Consider the following 25,406-nt stretch of genomic DNA (forward strand, 5'->3'; position numbering starts at 1 on the left):
GGGTCTTGGTTTTATTTGGGATTGCATGATCCATGCATTCCTGAAGGTGTTCATAGAATGCATTTATAAAGGATTCTGCGGTCTGGGCCGTATTTCCACAGGTCCAGGGGCTTTGAAGGATTCCACCTTGGTTTTGAGGAGTGTGAAATTTGCTTTAGAGAAGTTTTTCACTGTGGTTTTCAGGGCAGGGGGTGGAGTCGGGATGTGAATATCCAGTGAGATTAGTTTATGGTCTGATCTTACCAGTGAGGGCTACACTTCTGGTCTGGAGCATAGAGTCCCCATGTTGGTGATGATCAGGTCCAGTATGTTTTCCCCTCTTGTGGGAGTGGTAACAAGTTGTTCCATAGCATTTGAGTTTATAAATTCTAGGAACCTTTGGGCTAGGGTGTTGGAGCTAGAGTAATGCTCCCAGTCTATGTTTGGGTAGTTGAAGTCGCCCAATATAATGGTGTTTGGAGAGACCTTCATATTTTCCAGTGTTCTCAGGAAGGCCGAGTGTGGTTCCTGGGTTTGGGAGGGTGGTCTGTAGCAGGCTATAAACTGGAAGGCAGTTTTACCCACTGTTAGTTGCACATGGATAGTCTCTGATGCTTCGTGCTGTGCCACCAACCAGGAGGTGTGGGTATCTTTGACAAATATTGATACTCCCCCTCCTTTTGTGGTTCAGTCCAAGTTTTGGGGGCGAAAAGCATGGTATGAGGTATAACCTGGTAGTGCTTCTGTGCTCTCGGGAGCCTTGAACCAGGTTTCTGTTAGTGCACAGATATCAATGTTTTCCATGCTAAGGAGTGTTTCGAGTGCGTGCATCTTGAGGTTTAGACTACTGGCGTTGAGTAGCATTACGCTTAGTTTCTTATCCCTTTTGATACCTTTGGAGGTGGGTTTGTATTTTGAGCCTTGCCTAAAAAAGGCACTATGGGGGTAGCAAGAGCCTTTGCCAATATCTGAAAGCCCAGGGGTGACAGGTGCAAGCTGTCCCTAGCAAAGCATCGTGGCTTGTCGAGCATGTCATCCCAGGCTGACAGGCATTGGATCCCCTTTGAATGACACCAATACTTAAGCCAATTGTTGAAATTGATCATCTTATCTTCATATTGTGGCATCATTCTTGGTGAGGGTAAGATGCTACTCAAGATCAGGGTCATACCGGCCTGGGCTACATGCTCAGAGAGCTCCTCTATGTCTCTTTTCATGTAGTCCAGGGAGGTACGTCTCAGGTCATTCACACCAGCATGGACAATGACTGAGTCATATTTGTACTTGCCTTGGAGTGACCTGAGTGCTTGTGTTATGTGGCGGATCCTAGCGCCCGACAGGCAGCTCACCATGACCTTCTCCTTGTTCAGCCTGGTGAGCAGGACGTCAGTGTGCCTGACGATAGAGTCACCTATTACAAGTGTATCAGGTGTGTTGTTTAGCCTTAAGGGCTGTGACTGTTTGGCACACTGGCTTTGTGAGCTATGTGTTGCACGTGTTGTGTTTTGGGGTAGCGGTTGCTTGGGTGTCTGTTTTGGAGGTCTCTGCTGCTTAGGCAGATTTTTATTTAAAGCCTCCGAGTATGTTTTTGTGTGTTTGGTTTGCTGTCATGGTAGGTCTATGTGAGACTGGAATTGTAGTGAGTGTGGTTTCCTTCTCCTCCTGACTGGTTTCGCCAGTACTGAGTTGAGAGAGCTTAGCTTCCAGTATGGCTATATGGTTGCATCTCTCACATGTGTTAGAATTTGTTGGGAGGAGGAGAGGGTTGTCTGTGTACATGAGGCAGTTGTAACATTGCCTCAAGATTCCCATATTCACCAGCTGGACCGAAGAGGAGATTGACAACTGACCTTTGGGCATGCTAGAATAATATTGGGAATTCCTTTATAATTGAAAAAAGGGGCCAGTGGGGAACGAGGTACTCAAGGGGAGTTTGTGAGGGTGTAGTGCTTTTATTATTTTAGTGCTGACTTATATAATTGCTTTAGTTAGCAAGTGCCAGGTAACTTAAATGCAAAAATGAGAAACAGTAACTTTCTTTCAAGTGAAACAAGGAAATAAGTACAGTAAGCAATGCAGATATCACTGGGGATCCACAGAAGCGCTCAAAAGCCGCGTTTTAGGTGGAATTAGCATTTCAAGGAAATAACAAGCAAACAAACAACAAGCATACAAATAAAGCTAGATTCATCAGGCCTGGATCTAGTCTATGCTACAGCAAACAAGGTGTACCAATTTCACTACGAAACAGTTCAAATATGCAGGCACTATAAGCCTTTAACCAGAAATTCCCAGCTCAGAAGGGCAGAGTCCTGCCTCTCCTCCCACAAGAGTGCAAACCACGAACCTTCTTAATGTAAAATAACTGGCCTGAAGCCCAAGTGCTTAAACTAGAACTAATACACTTTTAGAATAACAGACATTGAGCCCTCAATCAGCAGTTCACAACTTAGAAGGATGTAAGTTACCTGTCCTGCCACCACAGTGCAGGCCACAAACCTTCCTAATGTAAAACAACTGGTCTGAAGCCCAAGTGCTTAATCCAAAACACCTAGAATGATAGCTACACTTTAATCAAGTTACTATCAAGCAGTAATAGATACAATTGAATACTTTAAAGAATGCCTGGATTAGTGCTCAAGTTATACAAACAAAGCTAGGTTCAGCAGGCCTGGATCTAGTCTATGCTACAGCAAACAAGGTGTACCAATTTCAGTAAGAAGCAGTTCAAATATGCAGGCACTATAAGCCTTTAACCAGATATTCCCAGCTCAGAAGGCCAGAGTCCAGCCTCTCCTCCCACAAGAGTGCAGACCACGAACCCTTTTAATGTAAAATAACTGGCCTGAAGCCCAAATGCTTAAACCAGAATTAATACACTTTTAGAATAACAGACACTGAGCACTCAATCAGCAGTTCCCAACTTAGAAGGATGTAAGCTACCTGTTCTGCCACCACAGTGCAGACCACAAACCTTCTTAATGTAAAACAACTGGCCTGAAGCCCAAGTGCTTAAAACAGAATCAATACACTTTTAGAATAACAGACACTGAGCCCTCAATCAGCAGTTCCCAACTTAGAAGGATGTAAGCTACCTGTCCTGCCACCACAGTGCAGGCCACAAACCTTCCTAATGTAAAACAACTGGTCTGAAGCCCAAGTGCTTAATCCAAAAGACTTAGAATGATAGCTACACTTTAATCAAGTTACTACCAAGCAGTAATAAATACAATTGAATACTTTAAAGAATGCCTGGATTAGTGCTCAAGTTATACAAACAAAGCTAGATTCAGCAGGCCTGGATCTAGTTACTAGGGAACAGTAAAATTCTCTTAGATTCAGTTAGGAATAGTGAAGCTTAGTTTAGAGATTGTTTTTTCTTTATTTGTCTGAGTCTGTCCATCAATGTTGTTTTCAATATTTTCTGTAATTTGAACTCTGTGGTTTACTGTGAATGTAAATTCAGTATTTTCACGTACTTTTATTATTAAATATAATTAATACTTTTATTGTGGCTGGTTCTTGTAGAGAGCATCTAACCTTTGAGAGTACTTCTATTTATTTAGGGACAATGTGAGGGCCATTCCAGAAGGCCTAGCCATCTTGGCGGCCTACTACCATTTGTATTAGTATTAATATTACACAGTGTAATTGGATACCCTTTGTTAAGATCCTTATAGTACTGACTGGTGGCAGTGATAACTTCCTTGTAGTCTGGTTAATGTTGTAGAGTGGATAATCTGTGCCAGCCTTTCCCACGTGTGTGTGTGTGTGTGTGTGTGTGTGTGTGTGTGTGTGTGTGTGTGTGTGAAAATTAAATCTTAGAGTGTGTGTATCAGCTACTTTGGGCAGGGACATGAAGCACTGGGTTTACAGAGAGGTTGCTGGATGACTTGGCTTGGACACATGGTTGAGGACCTAACTCTGCAGCTGTACCAGTGGGGAGTCTTAATGGGGACCTGGAGAGAAACAGATATAGAGACATCCAGACCCACGCCTGAGTGTGTTCCCTATGTGCTTTTAAGGGAAATTGTACTTGATGTAGAGAAGTCTGCATCTGGAAATACTGAGTGTATCCATTTGTATTCCAAGAGCACATCCCTCTCCAGTGTCAGTGGTTAGGATTCAGGCTCCTTGATTACTGGCCTAGTGTGGGAATGACATATTGGTAACAGTGGTGGGCATCACAACATAGATTTGCCTTCGGTAATTGCTTCTGTATCAATGTCCTCTTAAAGCTCAGTTTGCATTATAGAATCCCATGCAGTCTTTTTTTAACTGTAGAGTTTTATTTTTGATCACTAACAGTTTGAAGTTTTGTATTTCTAATTGCTGTAGTCATCTTTTTCACCTCTGTTACTGATTTGTTTTTCCATTTTGTAGTTTTCTTAGCCATTATCAACACTGAATTTAGCAAAGCATACCACCTCAACAAAAATACTGTTATATTGTGATTAACTTCTCTTATAAGTTTAAGACTTGTCATAATATTTAAATAATTTTTGTAGTGAAACAGCTCAATATATTCCCAGAATTTATGCTCCCAAGAACCTCTTTCTGAACCACCACACCATCATCGTGTGCCACTTGCAGTACTGTACTACCTGTTTCATAACCGCTGTATTGTACAGAAAAGTGCTAATCAACTCCACAAAGGCAATTCCTCTCTGCAGTTGGACAAATCAAAGGGTGCTAGAGAGGGGGGATACTTAAAGCACAAAACCATAAACTAAAATAGCAAAAAATACCCCTACAGAAAAAGTACAAGTGGACTGATCAACATACAAGTTGCAGGCCAGGGTCCAGGCTGCAAAGACAAGTATTTGTCCATACAGTTTTTAATTTGCAGCCAAACTTTTATACAATTTAATAATTAAAAAAAAGTATTGGTCTGGATTCATTGTGCTCATGGGCAAAGCTTTGTAGTTTAGATTAAAAATGTTAGTGGATTATAAGTACATTGCAGGACGGGAGTTTTGAGACCTCTGGTGTAAAAGATTCAGGGGAAATTTCTGATGGTACACTGATAAAGTCTATCTTGTAGTTTCTCTCTGGTTTAAACAGTCATCTATAACTTATAAGCTAGGAGGTGGTTAGTACAGTGTGTCAGAAACTACACATGCATCATTATGGCTGACAGAGTTGTGGGAGTCTGGAATATTATTTCAGGATATTGAAGAAGGCCAAAAATATCAATTAACTGCTGTCACATGCATGACTTGTTGGTGAAACTATGTTTACTTTCTGGTGATGAGTAAGCTAAGGAACATATTTACTAAATGGTCATAAACTGATATTGACATCGCCTATATCTTCGCTTTTCACCCGATGTTCTTCGTGTTTCATTGTTGCAATCATTACATTTGGGTTATCTGCCTGCACGTAGCCTTCAGCCGGCCTGGTTATCAAAGTCTTGGGTCCTGCGTTGGATGCTGTCTCTTCTTCCATGACGTCAGGTAGTCAGGGGTATAAAGCATGCAACCGATGCCATTACATCAGTCTTTCTTGCCACGCGGTGCCCTAAGCAGAAGCAGTTCGCAAGTGCCGGTCGGCCGACTCCTGAAATTTTCGTTTTCGAGTTTCAGAACAGAAGTCTTCAAAAAAGCTAAGTACCCCATTGGGGATCCTTTTTCTTGCTCTAAACCGATGTTAGTAAAAGTTAACAATTGTATTAACTGTGGAAAGCAAATACCTCATAAAGGTTTTCATTTGTACTGCATTCCTTGCCTAGGCTCAGACCACGACATCCCTCGCTGTCTGTTTTGTGCCTTATTCAATCCTCGAACTATTCGTCATCAGTCCATTTTTGCAGCAAATTATTTTGGTACTCTGTTTAATTATCCAGAAATGGCTTCGGTAAGCCACCCGACTACCGACATTCCGAAAAAACGTAAAGATAAAGACAGAGACTGATCGCATAGGTCCTAAGCTGCTGACGACACTTCAGTTAAGCTAGTCACCAGTTCGCCGATACTCAGTGAGGTGCTTTCACAGCTCCTGATACTCGCTACTTCAGATTTGCAGGCCTCTACTGAGACCCATTCGGAGTATGTCGCGAGATGCTTCTTCAACTATGGAACCTGTGGATGTCTCTACTTTGGATGGGTCTGGAGCCGCTGTGCAGGCACCGGCTTCTGAGGGTGTATTCAGGCCTACGGACTTGCATTTCAAACTGATGCCATCTTTTTCTTCAAGTCCTAAAACCCGACCCACGCCTAGAAAACCAACGTCCAAATCACATGGTCAGGCCCATATGCCTTAAAAACAAATTATAAGAATGGCCGAAGACCTTATTACTCTAATTAGGGGAAGCCAGCCTTCTCCCTCTAAGAGACCTAGAACTGATTTTCCTTCTGATTCTTCTGATCAGAATTCTGATATTTCTGTTTCTTCTGATGACCAGGATTGGCCCTTGTCTACCTATGAGGATTCTGATGCAGAGGACTCCATACCCTCTGCTTCCCCTCCAGAAGACTTCTCTTTTGGTGAAACTTTGCACACTCTTAGGGAGCATTTCTGCTGGGAAAGCCAGGATTACTCTGACTCCAAAAAGAGGCTTAGGGAATTCTTACTCCTACCTCAACACAGGCCTTTAGCTATCCCTCCTGTATTGGACATTGTAGATGATGCCTTCTTGGAATCTAGCCTGGCCCCAGACACTTTACCTCCAGCTCCCAGAAAACCTGACCAGTACTACAGAGTACCTGACTCTCACAGGTTCATCTTTAAGAATCCTACTGCAGACCCAGAGACCATTTCACAGGGACCCAAAGGCATTAAGGCTACTACTGCCAAAAACCCTACCCCTCTGATGGAGATTCCAGGGTCCTGGACAGATGGGGTAAGAAGGTATACACTTCTGCTACTTTGGCCATTAGGGCCTTAAACTGCCAGTTTCATATGTTAAAATATCAGCAGCATATTATTGGACTACTTAAACAGAAAATGATGTTGATTCCTGACTATGCTGAAAATAAAGAATTACAGGATTTAATGTATTCTGCTGAACAAGTTGGTAAACATACTTTGTAATGTGGTTTTGACTCTTTAGAAGCATCTTGCAGGGCTGCTGTCACTGGGTCTGTTCTTAGAAGGCATGCTTGGCTTAAGGAGCAAAATTTGCCAGATCATGTTAAAGCTAAATTACTGGATACTCCCTTAAACCAGGACCACCTGTTTGGCAGCAAAGCAGAAGAAGTACTTAAAAGGATGGAGGAAAACGCTAAATCTATGTAAACTGTTAAACATTTCCTACAAGTACAGCCTCCCAGATTTAATAGACATTGGCCTTCTAAGAACTGGTCCTTTCCTGTCTCTTCCAGGCCTTGTCAGTCCAAACCCAGGAACAGCAGACCACCTAGGTTACAGTCTCAAGGTACTCACAGGACTAAGCAGTGGGGGGCTCCCACTTCTAAAGCTGGAAGTAGTAAGACACCCCCCATGGTAAACTGTCACAATGACCTAACCTTAAACCTTCCAAGCCCTGCTCAACTGTCTGCCCCCTTAGGGGGGAAAAATCGCCCTGCATGCAAAAAACTGGGAACTCATTACCCAAGACAAATGGGTTTTAAATATAGTTTCCCAAGGATACAGATTCCACTTCCACTCCTTACCAGCCCCAAACAGTTGTCCAGACCTACCCCCAAATCAGTGGGCAGAGGCTCAACTGCAGGTTCTCTCTCTTCTAAGTATCAGGGCTATTCAACCTGTCCCAGTAGAAGAATGGGTACAAGGCTTTTACTCCAGACTTTTCCTGGTACCCAGAAAAGACAACTCCTGGAGTCCTATCCTGGACCTCTGTATTCTAAACACATTTTTGGTAATCCCAAAATTCAAAATGCTAACTCTTCATCAGCTGCTTCCCATGCTAGGCAAAAATGCTTGGTTGGCAACATTGGACTTAAAGGAAGCTTACCTGCACATGCCAATAAGGGAATCTTGCATAAAATACCTACACTTCAGAGCAGGCTACATGCACTATCAGTTCTCCACACTGCCCTTTGTTTTATCTACTGTGCCCAGGGTTTTCACAAAGTGCCTAGCTCCAGTCATTGCATTCTGCAGGCAAAGAAATATTCAAATATACCCATACCTAGCCGATTGCTTAATTCAGGCAGAAAGCCAGGACATACTATTAAATCATCTGGCATTTGTAAAGAAACTGCTAACCTCACTGGGGTACACCTTAAACGAAAAGAAATCTCACCTAGTACCCTGTCAACAAATTGTATTCCTGGGCGCAAGCTTGAACACAACTTCCCAGGTGGCCTACCTCACGCCAGAGAAACAAGTTTATTTGACAGCCTGCTTCAAACTATCGGCCACAAAGACCCAGCTATCTGCAAGGAAAATACTGCAAGCCCTGGGGTTTATGGCCTCATGCATCGTACCAATTCCATATGCAAGACTGCATATGAGGAAACTAGAATGGTATCTAAATAGCCTATGGTGTCAGCATTCTCAGGACCTGGAATCAATGATCCCTATCATTCCTTGTATAAAGCAGAGTTCCTTTGATGGGCAGAGGCCTGCTACCACAACAAGGGACTGCCATTCACTCTACCCCCTGCTGCCCAAACCCTAACAACAGACGCATCAGACTATGCATGGGTGGGGGGGGGGCTCACTTGGCAGGGCAGTGCATTCAGGGCAAATGGAACCCTAGTCAAATGCACCTGCATATCAATCAAAAAGAAATGGTAGCTGTACAGAATTCTCTGACAGCCTTCAAGGACCATATTCTTCCAGAAGAATTATTGATAAAGACAGACAAACACCACTGTTATGTGGTACATAAACAAGCAGGTGGGAACCCACTCATACCCCTCTCTGCAGACTAGCCATAGCTCTGTGTAACACAGCCTTGAGCTACCAAGTGCACCTACAAGCTTAATACCTGCCAGGCAAGCTAAATTCACTGGCAGATGACCTAAGCAGAAATCTCATGGACCCACACGAGTGGAAACTGGAACCAAAGATATTCAACATTTTGAGAAACAAATTGGGGAGCCCTGAGATAGACCTGTTTGCCTCCTCTCAGAACTACCAATTGGACAAATTCTGCACAACGACTCCCCACAGACAAGCTTGGAAAGTGGATGCCCTGTCCTGCACCTAGGAAAGCCTCTCAGTTTATGCCTTTCCCCCTCTCCTCTCCTCTGGAAAGTTCTGCTAAAGATCAAACAGGGCAAGCCAAGGACCATTCTCATTGCACCAGACTGGCCACGCCATCATTGGTACCCCCTCTTGCGCATTATGTCACTGCTGGAACCATGGCACCTACCTCAGACCCCTTCCCTGCTGTCCCAGCAGGAGGGCCAGATTCTGCACCCTCAGCTTCAAACCCTGAACCTTGCAGCCTGGCTAGTTACCTGAGATCTCCAATACCCTCCCTCAGTAAGCAAGTGCTGGATGTCATTCTGGAAGCAAGGAGCCTAGTACTAGAAAATCCTATGTTGAAAAGTGGAAAATATACTGTTCCTGGAGCCAGACTCAGGGGATGGGCACAACAGTGCCCAGCTTACTGCATATTCTTCAATACTTAACAGAGATGCTCTACAAGTGCCTTTCCTTCTCATCTATAAAAATTCATGCCTCAGCCATTTCAGCAAATTAAAGTACTGAGCCACCCCTCTTCTCTCACCCCCTGCTGAAGCAATTCCTCAGAGGGGCCAAAATTTTAAGACCACCCAGGAGTGCCCCTACTCCAGCCTGGGGCCTTAACTTTGTATTGGAAAAGCTCACTCTACCTCCTTTTGAGCCAGCGGCAACTGCAGAGTTGAAATTAATTTCTTGGAAAACAGCCTTCCTTCTAGCCATCACTTCAGCAAGTAGTGTCTGAATTACAGGCCCTCATGGCAGTGGAGCCCTTCATCATCTTTCATGCAGACAGGGTGTCCCTCAGGACCAATCCTTCCTTTATGCTCAAGGTGGTGTCCAGTGTGGCCCTTAATCAGTCCATTCATTTGCCAACCTTCTTTTCTAATCCACAGAACAAAGGAGAAAGAATACTGCACTCTTTGGACGTGCACAGACATCTTAGATTTTATTTGGACAGGACTAAGCTTATCAGGAAAACTGAACCGCTGCTAGTTGCCTTTGCTGCAGGGGCAGAGGGCAAGGCCATTTCAAAGCAAACCATTTCTAAGTGGATAGGCCATTGCATTCATTTCTGCTATAAGCACCATGGAAAACCTACCCCACAGGGGATAAGATCACATTCCACCAGGGCTGCACCTACTTCAAAAGCCTTTCTCAGAGGTGTTCTTACCACGGACATCCTAGAAGCTGCTACCTGGAGCACTATACATACCTTCATCAAGCATTACCACTTGCCTATTTTTTCTAAATCCAGAGCTGGTTTTGCCACTGCAGTCTTGCAGGTCTTAATAGCTGGTCCTAATGCTCTCTAACTGCCTCCTCCCTTCTTTAGCTTTGGGAATGTATACAAATGTAATGACTACAACAGTGAAACACAAAGAACATAGTACAGTTGTGTACACTTACCATAAATGTAGATGTTCGAGTGTATTCACTGTTGCAGTCCTGGTTACCCTCTCTCCAGCCCCCTGACATCTATTGGCTATACCTTTCTTCTTGTTTACTGTATTTAAGCTTTCTGGTGTATTTGCTTTTTGTTGGAGGTGTAACCTTCTATATAATTGCTTCCCATTATGGGGGCACTTGACATCTGGGATAAGAAAAACTGATGTAATGGCGTTGGCTGCATGTTTTATACCCCTGAGTACCTGACATAATGGAAGAAGACACAGCATCCGATGCAGGACCCAAGACTTTGATAATCAGGCCGGTTGAGGGCTACCTGCAGGCAGATAACCCAAATGTGATGACTGCAACAGTGAATACACTTGAACATCTACATTTATGGTAAGTGTACACAACTGTACTTTTCCCACTTTTCCTGTGTAGTCTCCCATTTGTAGACTGTCCATGTCACATTTCATTTCACAATGTATGTCAGTTTAAAATCGGAATCATGCCGTCACAAGTGCTACATTCCTTCTTCGTTGTAGAGCTGTCAACTGTGAATACACCTGTGAGCTTACTTGGAAACCCCAGAAGCAGATGTGTGAGTTAGTTGAGGCTTTGCCTGCCTGCTACTCTCTTTTGCATCTTGCTCCTGACTCATGTATAAGGCAAGTACTCACTTGGAATTGTCATGTGTGCTAAATCCTGAACTTGACTCACAGCCGAAACTTCAACAACATAGGCATGTTTAGTAAGCAACACACTTGCACACTAGCACTAACCTTGGATGGTGTAGTTTGTGTTGTGCTGTGTGCAGAGGTCAGGATATGATATGCACAGTTAAAAATCGCATGTACAAATACTTGTCTTTGCAGCTTGCAGCACAACCTGCAGCTCCTATATTGATCGGTCCACTTCTACATGCATTCTGAATCCCGACACAACAGAAAACTACGTGTTTGTGAGCTTGCACATTTGTGTGTGTGTGTGTGTGTGTGTGTGTGTGTGTGTGTGTGTGTGTGTGTGTGTGTGTGTGTGTGTAATGCACAATGAATCAGAAGCATAGTTATTGCTGAAACCATATAAACTAAGATAACTACTGATGTGAATGTCGTGTACTGAATCCTGACTCTCACTTACAGCAGACACTGCAGCATTCATAGTGAGTTACTTCACAAGAGTATCTCCATACCATATCCTAATCCTCACTCACACCATAAACTGTGACAGCCAAGATGTGTACTCCTGTTTAAGAACCATGCATGCTGAATTTTGATCCTCACAACAGAAAGTGGAGCAGGCAAGGTGAGTACTTGTTTGTGTTTTGGTGTATGTCAGTATTGTGCGCATCAAATTCTGATGTTTGTATACAACACAAACTACACCAGCCAAGGTTTGTACTAGTGTGTGAACGTTTTGCTTACTCAACATGACCCTGATTCACAGTAGACACCATAGGTGCTAAAGTGAGTACGAACATGTGTATCATGCATGACGGATCATGACTTGAGTACGTGTTTGAGTTACGCCTGTTGAACCTGACCCTTACAACTGAAACTGATGCAGTCAAGATTACTGGTGTGGGGTATCTTGTAAACTAAATCTTGAGAAAAACACATATGTGTTTGTGTTACATGTGTTAATTCTGAAGCTTACTCGCAGCAAAAAATGATGCACTTTTATCACATGCCATCACTTTCCCTTCCAAAGCAAAGTTGTCACTCCCCCACAGAATGGGGGTATTACATTTTAGTGACCGCTCATGTCCTTCACACTTTGCATGCTGCTTTCGGATGATGGATGTGCTTTCCCAGTTCTCAGGATGCCGATATTAAGACCACTAGCACTGCCACTGTACCCGGAATCCATTCATTTGTGTACATTATTTATTGGTAGTAATGCTGCAGTTTATATTCTTAAGTCTGAGATGTAAAGATTTATAACCAGGAAATGCAGATGTTCTTCATGTTTCACTGTTGCAGTCATCACATTTGGGTTATCTGCCTGCAGGTAGCCCTCAACCGGCCTGAATACCAGAATCTTCGGATTTCTGCGTCGGATGCCATCACTTCTTCCATGATGTCAGGTCGTCAGGGGTATAAAACTTGTAGCCAATGCCATTGCATCAGTCTTTCTTGCCGTGCGGTGCCTGAAGCGAAACAGTTCGTAAGTGCTGGTCGGCCGTCTCCTGAAATTTTCGTTTTCGAGTTTCATACCCGAAGTCTTCAAAAGATAAGTACCCAGTTGGGATCTTTTTTTCATGCTCTAACCGATGTCAGAAAAAATTAACAATTGTCTTGCCTGTGGAAAGCAAATACCTCATAGAGATTTTCATTCTTACTGCATCACCTGTTTAGGCCCAGACCACAATGACCCTCACTGTCGCTTTTGTGCCTTGCTCAACACCCAAACTACTAGTCGTTGGGCTATTTTTGTAGCCAAATACTGTCGTTCTCGATGTCCATACTCCAAAATGGCTTTGTTAAGCCATCTGACTACCGATCTTCCGAAAAAATGTAAGGACAGAGACAGACCGTATAGGTCCAAAACTGCGGACGATGCTTCCGTTAAGCTAGTTGCCAGTCCGCTGGTATTCAGTGAGGTGCTTTCGCAGCCCCTGATACCCACTACTACAGATTTGCAGGCCTCTACTGAGAACCATTCGGAGTCCAGTATGCCACAAGATGCTTCTTCGATTATGGAACCTGCGGATGTCTCTACCATGGATGGGTCCGGAGCCGCTGTGCAGACACCAGCTTCTGAGGGTGTATTCAGGCCTACAGACTTTCATATTAAACTAACGGTATCGTTTCCAACTAGAAGTACCGAATTCCTCAGGCCTATAACTCGCACTACACCTAGAAAACTGTTGACCAAACTGCAGACTCAGGCCCATATGCCTCAAAAACAAATGCTTAGAATGGCTGAAGATCTTATTACCTTAATCAGGGGAAGTCAGCCTTCCCCCTCTAAGAGACCTAGAACCGATTTTCTTTCTGATTCTTCTGATCAAAAATCTGATATCTCTGCTCCTTCTAATTACCAGGATTTGCCCTTATCTACTTATGAGGATTCTGATGCAGAGGATTCCATTCCCTCTACTTCCCCTCCGGAAGACTTTTTCTTTTGGTGAAACATTGCCATACCCTTAGGGAGCATTTCCACTAGGAAAGCCAGGACTATTCTGTCCAAAAAGAGACTTAGGGAATTCTTACTCCTGCCTCAACACAGGCCTCTAGCTATCCCTCCTGTACTGGCTATTGTAGATGATGTTTTCTTGGAATCTAGCCTTACCCTAGACACTTTACCTCCAGCTTCCAGAAAACCTAACCGGTACTACAGAGTACCTGACTCTCACAAGTTCCTTTTCAAGAATCCTACTGCGGATCCAGAGACCATTTCCCAAGGACCAAAAGGCATTAAGGCTACTGGTGCCAAAAATCCTACCCCTTCTGATAGAGATTCTAGAGCCTTAGACAGATGGGGTAAGAAGGTATACACTTCTGCTACTTTGGCCATTAGGACTTTAAATTGCCAGTTTCATATGCTTAAGTATCAGCAGCATATTATGGGACAACTTAAACAGAACATGATGTTGATTCCTGACTGTGCTGAACACAAAAACTTGCAAGATTTAATGCATTCTACAGAACAAGTTGGTAAACATACTTTGCAATGTGGTTTTGATGCTTTAGAAGCATCTTGCAGGACTCTTGTCACTGGGTCTGTACTTAGAAGGCATGCTTGACTTAAGGAACAGAACTTGCCAGGCCATGTTAAAGCTAAATTACTGGATGCACCCTTAAACCAAGACCACTTTTTTGGCAACATAGCAGAAGTCCTCAAATGGATGGAGGAAAAAGCCAAATCTATGTAAACTGTTAAAGATTTCCTACAACTACAGCCCCCCAGATTCAGTAGGCATTGGCCTTCAAAGAAGCAGTCCTTTCCAGGCCTTCTCAGTCCAAACCCAGGAACAGCAGACCACAAAGACTTCAGTTTCAGGCTACGCACAGATCTAAGCAGTGGGGGGCTCCCACTTCCAAAGCAGGGAGTAGTAAGCCACCCCTCCCTATGGAAAAATGGCAGAATGACTTAACCTTAACCCTTCCAAGCCCTGCTCAACTACTTGCTCCCTTAGGAGGAAAGCTCACCCTGCATGCAAAAAAGTGGGAACTCATTACCCAGGACAAATGGGTTTTGGACATAGTTACCCGAGGATACAGATTCCACTTCCACACACTACCAACCCCAGATGTTTGGCCAGACCTCCCCCCAAATCTGTGGGCAGAGGCCCAACAGCAGGTTCTCTCTCTCCTCAGTATCAGAGCTATTCAACCTGTCCCAGCAGAACAAAGGGGACAAGGTTTTTATTCAAGACTTTTTCTGGTACCCATAAAAGAAAACTCTTGGCGTCCTATCCTGGACCTCTCTATTCTCAACACCTTTCATGTGGTTCCAAAATTCAAAATGCTAACTCTTCAACAGCTTCTTCCTATGCTAGCCAAGAATGCCTGGCTGGTGACCCTAGACTTAAAGGAAGCTTACCTGCACATCCCAATAAGAGAATCCTGCAGGCAATACCTACGTTTCAGGGCAGGCTGCATGCACTTTCAGTTCTCTGCGCTTCCCTTTGGCTTATCTACTGCGCACAGGGTGTTCACAAAGTGTCTAGCTCCAGCCATTGCATTTTGCAGGCAGAGAAATATTCAAATTTACCCATACTTGGACAATTGTTTGATTCAGGCAGAAAGCCAGGACTTGATACCAGGACTTGATATTACAACACCTGGCATTTGTAAAGAAACTTCTAACCTCACTGGGGTACACCATCAACGAAAAGAAATCTCACCTAGTACCCTGCCAACAGATTGTATTCCTGGGAGCATGCTTGAACACAACTTCCCAGATGGCATTCCTCACTCCGGAGAAAGAAGTTTATTTGTACAACCTACTTCAAACTATTGGCCACAAAAACCCAGCTATCTGCAAGGAAAATACTGCAAGCTCTGGGGTTCATGGCCTCTTGTATTTTGCTAATTCCATATGCAAGACTGCATATGGGGAAACTCCAATGGTATCTAAAAAGTCTATGGTGTCAACATTCTCTGGACCTGGAAACAATGATTCCTATCATTGCTTGTCAAAGGACAGAGTTCCTTTGGTGGGCAGAGGCCTGCTACCACAACAAGGGACTCCCTTTCACTCTACCCCCTGCCACCCAAACCCTAACAACAGACTCATCAGACTATGTATGGGGGGCTCACACATGGCAGGGCAGGGCAGTGCATTCAGGGCAAATGGAACCCAAGATAGATGCACCTGCATATCAATCAAAAATAAGTGTTAGCTGTACAGAATTCTCTGACAGCCTTCAAAGACCTTATTCTTCCAGGACAACTATTGGTAAAGACAGACAACACAGTTATGTGGTACATAACCAAGCAGGGGGGAACCCACTTCTATCCTCTCTGCTGACTAGCCATGGCTCTGAGGAAGACAGCCTTGAGCTATCAAGTACACCTACAAGCTCAATTCCTGCCAGGCAAACTAAATTCTCTGGCAGACGACTTAAGCAGAAATCTCATGGACCCACACGATTGGAAACTAGAACCCAAAATATTCAACCTCTTGAGGAATAAATCAGGGACTCCAGAGATAGACCTGTTTGCCTCCCCTCAGAACTACCAATTGAACAAATTCTGCACCAGAACTTCCCACAGTCATGCTTGGGAAGTGGATTTCCTGTCCTTTACCTGGGAAAGTCTCTTGGTTTATGCCTTCCCCCTGTACCTCCCTCTCGAAGGTTCTACTAAAGATCAAACAGGACAAGCCAAGGACAATACTGATTGCACTAGACTGGCCATGCCAGTACTGGTACCCCCTCTTGTGCAGTATGACACTGCTACAACCATGGCACCTGCCTCAGACCCACTTCCCTGCTGTCAGCAGGCAGGCCAGATTCTGCACCCTCAGCTTCGAACCCCGAACCTTGCAGCCTGGCTATTTCCATGAGCTCTCCTCTAGCATCCCTCAGTAAGCACAGGTGCTGGATGTCATTCTAGAGGCAAGGAGGCCTAGTACCAGAAAATCCTATGCTGAAAAGTGGAAAAGATACTGTTCATGGAGCCAGGCTCTGGGGATGGGTACAATGGTGCCCAGCTTACCTCATATTCTAGAGTACTTAACCGAAATGCTCCATAAGGGCCTATCCTTCTTGTCAATTAAGATTCATGCCTTTTCCATTTCAGCACATTATAATACTGAGCCACCCCTCTTCTCTCACCCCTTGTTAAAACAATTCCTTAGAGGAGCCAAAAATGTAAGACCCCCCCCCCCCACCCCAGGAGAGCTCCCACTCCAGCCTGAGACCTTAACTTTGTATTGGAAAAGCTCACCCCCCCCCCCACTTTGAGCCAGCTGCAACAACAGAGTTGCAATTCCTTTCTTGGAAAACAGCCTTACTTCTGGTTATCACTTCAGCAAGAAGAGTGTCTGAATTTCAGGCCCTCATGGTAGTGGAACCCTTCATTATCTTCGATGCAAACAGGGTTTCCCTCAGGACTAATCCTTCCTTTATGCCCAAGGTGGTGTCTAGTATGGCCCTAAACCAGTCCATTCATTTGCCTACTTTTTTCCCTAATCCACAAAAGAAAGAGGGACGGATACTGCACTCTCTGGATGTGCACAGACAACTTAGATTCTATTTGGACAGGACTAAACCTCTCAGAAAATCTGAGCAGCTGCTAGTTGGCTTTGCTGCAGGGGCAGAGGGGAAGGCCATTTCAAAGGAAACCATTTCCAAATGGATAGCCCATTGCATTCATTTCTGCTACAAGCACCATGGAAAACCTACCCCACAGGGGATAAGATCACATTCCACCAGGCCTGCATCTACCTCTACAGCATTTCTCAGAGAAATCCCTACCAGGAACATTCTAGAAGCTGCTACCTGGAGCTCTGTACATACTTTCAACAAGCATTACCACCTGCCTATCTTTTCTAAATCCAGAGCTGGATTTGCCACAACAGTCTTGCAGGGCTTAATAGCTGGCCCTAATGGTCTTTAATTACATCTTCCCTTCCTCAGCTTTGGGAATCTACCCAAATTTGATGACTGCAACAGTGAAACATGAAGAATATGGTACAGTTGTGTACACGTAACATAAATGTAGATGTTTGAGTGTATTCACTGTTGCAGTCCTGGTTACCCTCCCTCCAGCCCCCTGACTTCTCTTGGCACTACCTTTCCTTCTTGTTTGGTATATATTTTTTCATGTGTATTTGCTTTTTGATGGGGTTTTACCATACCATATAATTGCTTCCTATTGTGGGGGCGCCTGACATCTGGGGCAAGACAAACTGGTGTAATGGCGTCGGCTGCATGTTTTATACCCCTGACGCCATGGAAGAAGTGACAGCATCCGAAGCAGAAATCCGAAGACTCTGGTATTCAGGCCGGATGAGGGCTACCTGCAGGCAGATGACCCAAATGTGATGACTGCAACAGTGAATACACCCAAACATCTACATTTATGGTACGTGTACACAACGGTACTTTATTGTCTCACTGTCCATGTTTGATTTAAAATAAACTTATTTTTAGGTGCCCTTTGATAATATGGAACTCACATGTTTTGCAGGTGATAGAGGTGACAATTCGAGCAGAAGATAACCTCTTCAGAGAGGTAGTAAAACATCTGAACAATATCGAGGAACAAATTATAGAAAGTTTAGCCTGGAAGAAAAGTTCCCCTCTTTGGACTGGGATCAGAGATGCTGACAATAAGGTCCCTTCCTGCCAAGAGGTTAGTATTATTCCTTAATACACAGTAGGTAAAGTCTGGGAATGTTCTGGAACTTATTAAGAAAAGCTACACACATCAAAATGTGCTTTTTTACTGTAGAATTATTTTAATGGCTTAGAAAATTATTTTAAAACTGCTTCTGTGCATCAGGACTGTAAATCAAGCATTTTTGTTCGTAGCCGTTTTGTTTAGCAGTCGTTACTGCAACTGTATTAAAAATATGAAAACATACTCTTCAAAAGGGACTTCTCCATGGGGGATTCTCCCTTTGTCTAAGGTGTTACAAACTCAGAATTAATTATATAACTAAATGGGGTAAGGGAGTAAGGCCATCTGAGGATAAGGCTATACCATCCACATCTAACCACCTTTTGAATTCTGCTGCAAATGTTGGTGTTCACTTGTACCTGGAATTCAAAAAGTTGACTTTTGCACTTTTGAGCTAAAATTAACAGATTTTTCAAAGACAATTGATTCATTCTGTGTTGCCTGCATTTTGTGGTAGTCCATTTTCAGTCTACAAAAAGACAGAAAATTTGTTTGCTATTGTCTCTAAAAATGAAATATTTAGCACTGAGAAGTTGTTGTGAGGGAAAAGCAGATACAGTAAATGTCTCTATGAAAATATTATTGTTGCTGACATCCAAAACTGCCTTATAGAGTTTAATGCATTGCTATAACTGTACTGTTTAAATATTTAGCTACTGATTTTCAGTGTACCTTAGTTTATGATGTAGTGAGCAGAAGGAAAGAAAGTGTTTGACTGTGTCTTAGAGATTTTGTACAGTGAATGTGAGATATTTTTTATCACACAAAAAATGTTCTTGATCTGTAAAGCCAGAGGCCGTCTAGGAGTTTAGATTTTAAGTTATAAATGTAAATATATGACAAGTGTAGTAAGGATCAATGTTATATTTGAAAGTATAATTTTTCTTTTTTTTTTTTTTCAAATACCTTTATTGAATTATTACTTGTGACACAGGCAAGTTTACATAGTTCATAGGTTCATAGGTGTGTACTAGGCTAATGGCCCCGGAGCCTTTACAAGCCTAGCCCATAGAAATACCCTGGCATCTTGCTGCCTGACTTTAGTTCCCAGTGCCTGTATCAAGTAGAGCCACTGGAGTGATCCCTGGGGTGAACTTTCTATTACCCAGAGGTGCTCTGCTTGACATGTATGGGAAGTCTGTTCCAGAGCATGGGCAGTCTCTGTGTGAGGAACCTGTCCCTCCAGCATGTTCTGTTGATTGTGGTAATGAGGTTGAGGTTTCTGGAGTGTGTGGTGTGGAGGGATTGGGATTTCTTTAGATGCAGCATTTCTAACAGAGCTGGGTCAGACATGGTTTTGTAAGTCAAGCAGAGATCACCTCTAAGTAGGCGATATGAGACAGAGAATAGCTGGAGTCTTTTGCGTCTGTCTGTGTAGGACATGTGTTTAATGCCTGTGATCCTCTTCTTGAGGTACTTCTGTGGCCTGTCCAGCTGTTGCAGGTGTCTAGTGAGGTACATGCCAAATGGGGCATTATACTCGATGATTGGTCTAATGGGGGAGACTAGAGAGAGAGATGATGACATCTTTCTTCCTGGATGCAAAACCCTTGGTAATGAGATGTGCCACGTTGAAGGACTTTCTGACCACAGTGGCAATGTGGTGGTCGAAGGAGAGGTTGCTGTCAACCTGCGCCCCAGATCTCTTATAATGCCTTCAGTGTTCAGTGGGCTCCAATCGATGTGATAATTAGTGGGAACTGAGTTTTTACCAAAGGGGATGATGACACATTTTTTGGCATTAAGCTTAAGGCCATGGGTTTCACACCAGTCATTGGTTTCAGTGAGGCCTTTCTGTAGGATGTCTGCATCACTTGGGGAGTTAACAATGGTTCCCAGCTTGCAGTTGTCTGTGAACTTGGTCAGCCAGAGTCCCTTTGTGTTGGCCTGAACTTCTGAGAAGTAGATTTCGAACAGGAGAGTACACACGACCGATCCCTGTGAGACTTCACTTGTGACTGGTCGGCAGTCTGACTTAGAGTCTGCTATTTTCACACTGTGTGATCTATCTGTGAGCCAATTTGCACCCCACCTAGTGATATAGGGGTTGATGCCTAGTTTGGCGAGTTTATCAGTAATTCTCGAGTGAGGAATGGTGTCAAAGGCCTTGGCCAGATTGAGGTAGGCTGTATGCACTGCTTTACCTTCATTCACAGCCCTGGTGACTGACTCAAAGAAGTCAACCAGGTTGAGCAGGCATGCTGTCTTTTTCACAAAACCAAATTGCGTGGTGAGCACATAACTTCTTTATGTTATGTTGTCCTATCTTGCCTTCATTCTTGCTGGTTGGGACAGCGTCCCCATCACCTTCATCTTGGGTGGCTCAAGGGAATAAACTCTTCAGAACTGTGGATTGAAAGGAAACCCTGTTCTGGGGGCCACATCTGATGTTCTTCGTTCCACATTGCTGCAGTCCTAACTATTGGGTAGTCCACTGTCCAGTCGGCCCGAATACCAAAGTATAAGGCTGACGTCGGTCAGGGCGCATTAGACTGATGTCAGTACGTCAGGGTACTAATGCGCATGACCGACGCCATATCCTCAGTCTTTTTTGCCGCATGGTCCGATGCAGAAGCAGTTTTGCGAGTGCAGGTTGGCGTTCTGAAATTTTCTGAAGTCGGAGTTTCAGACCGGATCAAAGTTGGCTAAGTACCCCGTTGGGGAACATTTTGGTTTTTTCTTGCCTCAGTATTTAACCGGATGTCAGAAAAAGTGAATAACTGTATTTCTTGTGGGAAACAGATACCTCATAGGGATTACCATACCTTGTGTATACCTTGTTTTGGGCCTGAGCACGACGTTGTTGGATGCCGCTCTTGTGCTAGATTTAACAAACGCACTATTAAGAGAAGGTTAGACTGTGCCAGGTTAGTGTTTGGGAAGCGTTGCAATTATAAAATGCCGTCGGATGCTCTGACGCCGCTTCCCAAAAAGCGCAAGGACAAAACAGCAAAGCCTAGGGTTGATGAACCGGCAGTCCCAGACGTCGGTTCTTTAGAAGGCTCAGTAGGAGCCAGAGGTTTTGCCAGGAGTTTCTTTGGAGTCTCAGGCAGAGACTTTACTGTTACAGGATGTGCCTTCTCAGGAAGTAGGCCAGGCTGAAGGGGCTTCTCAGGTAACTGTTCTTCCCTCTCTTCCCAAGGTAGTTAGAGCCTCTCCTTCTGTTTCCAAAACTTCTTTGAGAGGTAGGCCAAGTTTGGCTTCAGTGGGGGCTTCTCCTAGCACTTCAGGTTCTGTGCCTAAGAAACATATGCTTAAAATGGCAGAAGATTTGATTACTATGATTAGAGGTTCTATGCCCCCTCCTGATAAGAGGCCTAGGGTGGAACCTGAGTTTGAGAGTTTTGAACAGTGTTCAGAGGCTTCTGAGTCTTCTGTGGAAGATTTGCAAGAGTATCCTCCTTATTCTGATTCTGATGTGGATGATTCTACTCCTACAGCTTCTCCTCCTGAGGATTTCTCATTTACAGAGACTCTGCATTCCATGAGGGAACACTTTAAATGGGAAGGCCAGGATTACTCTGATTCCAGGAAAAGGCTTAGGGAATTCTTGTTTTTACCCCAGCATAGGCCCTTAGCTATACCTCCTGTGTTGCATGTGGTGGAAGATGTTTTTGCAGAGGCTTCCCTGAATCCTGATTCTTTGCCTCCTGCTCCTGTTAAACCTGATAGGTACTATAGGGTGCCTGAAGCTCATAAGTATCTTTTTAAGAGTCCTAGGGCAGACCCGAAACTGTTTCTCAGGGACCTAAAGGTGTTAAGGCCTCTGTTGTTAAAAACCCTGTTCCCACTGATAAAGAGGCAAGGGCTTTGGATAGATGGGGAAAGAAAGTGTATACTTCTTCCACTTTAGCCATGAGGGCGTTGAATTGTCAGTTTCACATGCTAAAATATCAAAATTATCTCCTTTCACAATTGAAATCTAAGGTGGATGCTTTGGCGGAAGGTATTGAGTGTAAAGAGTTGCTGGATTTAGTTCATGTGTCTGAACAAGTGGGTAAGCATTCTTTGCAATGTGGTTTTGATGCTGTACAGGCCTCCTCGAGGGTGGCTGCCACTAGTTCTGTTCTTCGCAGGCATGCCTGGTTGAGGGATCAGAATTTAGCTGAGCATGTTAAGACAAGGATTTTGGATGCTCCTTTACAGTCTGATGTGTTGTTTGGTTCACCTGTGGAAGCAGTTTTAAAGAAAATGGAGGACAAAGCTAAGTCTATGCAAACTGTTAAAGACTTTTTGCAGGTGCAGCCACCGAAGTTTAGTAGAAATTGGCCTACTAAGGGATGGACATATCCTGCTTATGATCCCCAGTCTAGGGGTAGGTCTAGACGTGGTAGGGGCAGAGCTCAAGGTTCTTTTAGGCCTAGAACAGGAGTTCACCTGCTCAGACTTCTGGTGAGGGCAGGGGTCAGTCCTTTCGTAAACAGACCCAATGACCTGCCTTTTCAGCTGCCAGTAGATTCTCGTCTGGCAGCTCCTTTGGGAGGAAGACTGTCTCTTTTCAAAGAAAATTGGGATTTAATTACTCAAGACAGATGGGTGTTGGATATCATTCACCACGGTTACAGGTTTTATTTCCATACATTGCCCCTTTCAAAGGCATGCCAGACGTTCCTCCTCCACAAAGGACAGAGGCTCACAAGCAAATTTCTCTGTTACTCCAAATAGGGGCCATTCAGCCAGTCCCTGTATCAGAAAGGGGCCTAGGATTTTATTCTCGCCTGTTCCTAGTACCAAAGAAGGGGAACACGTGGAGACCAATTTTGGATTTATCTATCCTCAACACTTATCTGGACATTCCAAAGTTCAAGATGTTGACGTTACAACAGCTTTTACCTCTGCTGGGCAAAGATCACTGGATGGTAACTTTAGATCTCAAGGAAGCTTACCTTCATGTGCCTATAAGACTAAGTTGCAGGAAGTATCTGCGTTTTCGAGCTGGAAATTCTCATTATCAGTTCTCTGCATTGCCCTTTGGCTTATCTACTGCGCCCAGAGTATTCACAAAGGTTCTGGCTCCAGTGATAGCTTACTTCAGGCTACAAGGAATTCAAATCTATCCTTACTTGGACGATTGCCTGATTTTGGCTCAAGAAAAGGAAGACCTTCTACAGCATCTGGAATATGTTATAGCAGTGCTAAGATGCCTAGGGTATTCTGTGAACGAAATAAAGTCCAGTCTAGTACCCTCTCAAGACATGTGCTTTCTGGGTGTGAGACTGAATACAGCAGCCCAGATGGCCTTTTTAACCCCGGACAAACAAAAGAGTCTATCCTTTTACTTCCATCAACTATCTCATCAGTCCGTGCTGACTGCAAGGACAGTCCTTCAAGCATTAGGGTTCATGGCATCTTGTATTCTGGTGCTTCCCAATGCCAAACTGCATATGAGGAAGCTGCAATGGTATCTCAAAAATGTATGGACACAGCACTGCCAGGATTTGGACACTGTCATTCAAATAATACCTTGCCTTCAAAAAGAATTTCTGTGGTGGGCTCAGGAATGTCACCTAAACAAGGGACTCTCTGTGACCCGGCCAGAGGCGAGTCAGATTTTAACGACAGATGCCTCGGACATTGCTTGGGGAGCTCATCTAAATGGAAAGTGGATACAAGACAAGTGGCCTGCCAGACTACAGCATCTACATATCAACTTGAAGGAGATGTTAGCAGTTCAGTTTGCATTACTGGCTTTCAAGGAGTTACTTCTTCCAGGGCAGGTGTTGATTCTAACAGACAACACAACTGTCATGTGGTACATCAACAAACAAGGGGAACACATTCTTATCCTCTATGCAGGCAAGCAATGATTTTATGGGAGACTGCGCTCAGCTTGCAACTAACTCTTCAGGCAAGGTTTCTGCCGGGAGCACAGAACTCCTTAGCAGATGTGTTAAGCAGACAAATCATGGATCCCCACGAGTGGAAACTGGATCTTCATGTATTTCAGAAATTGACAGTGTCCTGGGGAACTCCAGACATAGATCTGTTCGCTTCTCCACTAAACCACCAGCTGCCAAAGTTTTGCACAAAGGGGTTTCATCACACAGCTTGGAAAGTGGATGCTCTTTCTTTCAGTTGGAAAAATCTTCATGTGTATGCCTTTCCACCTCTGCCTCTTCTTCCAAAGGTGCTCTTAAAGGTCAGACAAGACAAGCCAAGGATGATTTTAATAGCTCCAGATTGGCCTCGGCAACACTGGTAGCCACTACTAAGGAGTCTGGTAAGGAAGCCTCCATGGCCTTTACCTTTGATTACACATCTGTTATCTCAGAAGGACGGTCATCTGCTCAATGTCAAGCTCCACTCTCTTCATCTAACAGCCTGGCATATTCTGTATTGAAACACAGCAGGTCTCAACTTCCTCAACAAGTTTTAAATGTGATTATGGAAGCTAGAAGACCTAGTACAAGGAAAGTGTACGCAGAAAAATGGAAGAGATTTTTATTTTGGAGTACAGCAAAGAATTTGGAGATTTCTGAGCCTAATTTGAGTGTGGCTCTTCAATATCTTACTGAGTTATTGGACAAAGGTTTGTCCTTCTCTTCCATTAAGATTCATGCTGCAGCAATTTCAGCTCACTATGATTGTGACCCACCATTGTTTTCGCATCCTTTGTTCAAGCAGTTTCTTAGAGGGCAAAGAATATAAGACCCCACGTAGAGCTCCTGCTCCTGCTTGGGATCTCAATTTTGTGTTGGAAAAACTTACTCTACAACCTTTTGAGCCTGCAGCTACTGCTGAATTGAAATACTTGTCATGGAAGACTGCTTTTCTGTTGGCTATTACTTCTGCAAGAAGGGTGTCTGAGTTGCAGGCCCTTATGGCAGTAGAGCCCTTTTGATTTTCCATAAGGATAGGGTATCATTACGCACTAATCCTTCTTTTTATGCCTAAGGTGGTTTCTAGTGTGGCTTTAAACCAAACTATTCATTTGCCTACTTTTTATGCAGACCCCAAAATAAAGGGGAAAAGATTTTGCACACTTTAGATGTGCACAGGCAATTGCGTTATTATTTGAGCAGGACTAAGGATTTTAGGCAGTCTCAGCAGTTGTTTGTTTCTTTTGCTTTGAGTTCGCAGGGC

The 25,406-nt window shown here is 43.9% G+C and overlaps 1 protein-coding gene across 1 annotated transcript in view; it reads left to right on the plus strand.

Annotated features, from left to right (window-relative positions):
• RBL2 (RB transcriptional corepressor like 2) overlaps window positions 1–25,406 on the plus strand; it is a 910,854-nt gene that overhangs the window by 470,700 nt on the left and 414,748 nt on the right. Inside the window, exon 15 of the mRNA XM_044082019.1 lies at window positions 18,111–18,275. Within this exon, the coding sequence (XP_043937954.1) occupies window positions 18,111–18,275 (165 nt within the window). The remainder of the gene's footprint in view (window positions 1–18,110; window positions 18,276–25,406) is intronic.

This window comes from Protopterus annectens, chromosome 8.part1, assembly GCF_019279795.1.
Source record: "Protopterus annectens isolate FY-2018-M chromosome 8.part1, PAN1.0, whole genome shotgun sequence".
NCBI classification, from domain to species: Eukaryota; Metazoa; Chordata; order Ceratodontiformes; family Protopteridae; genus Protopterus; species Protopterus annectens.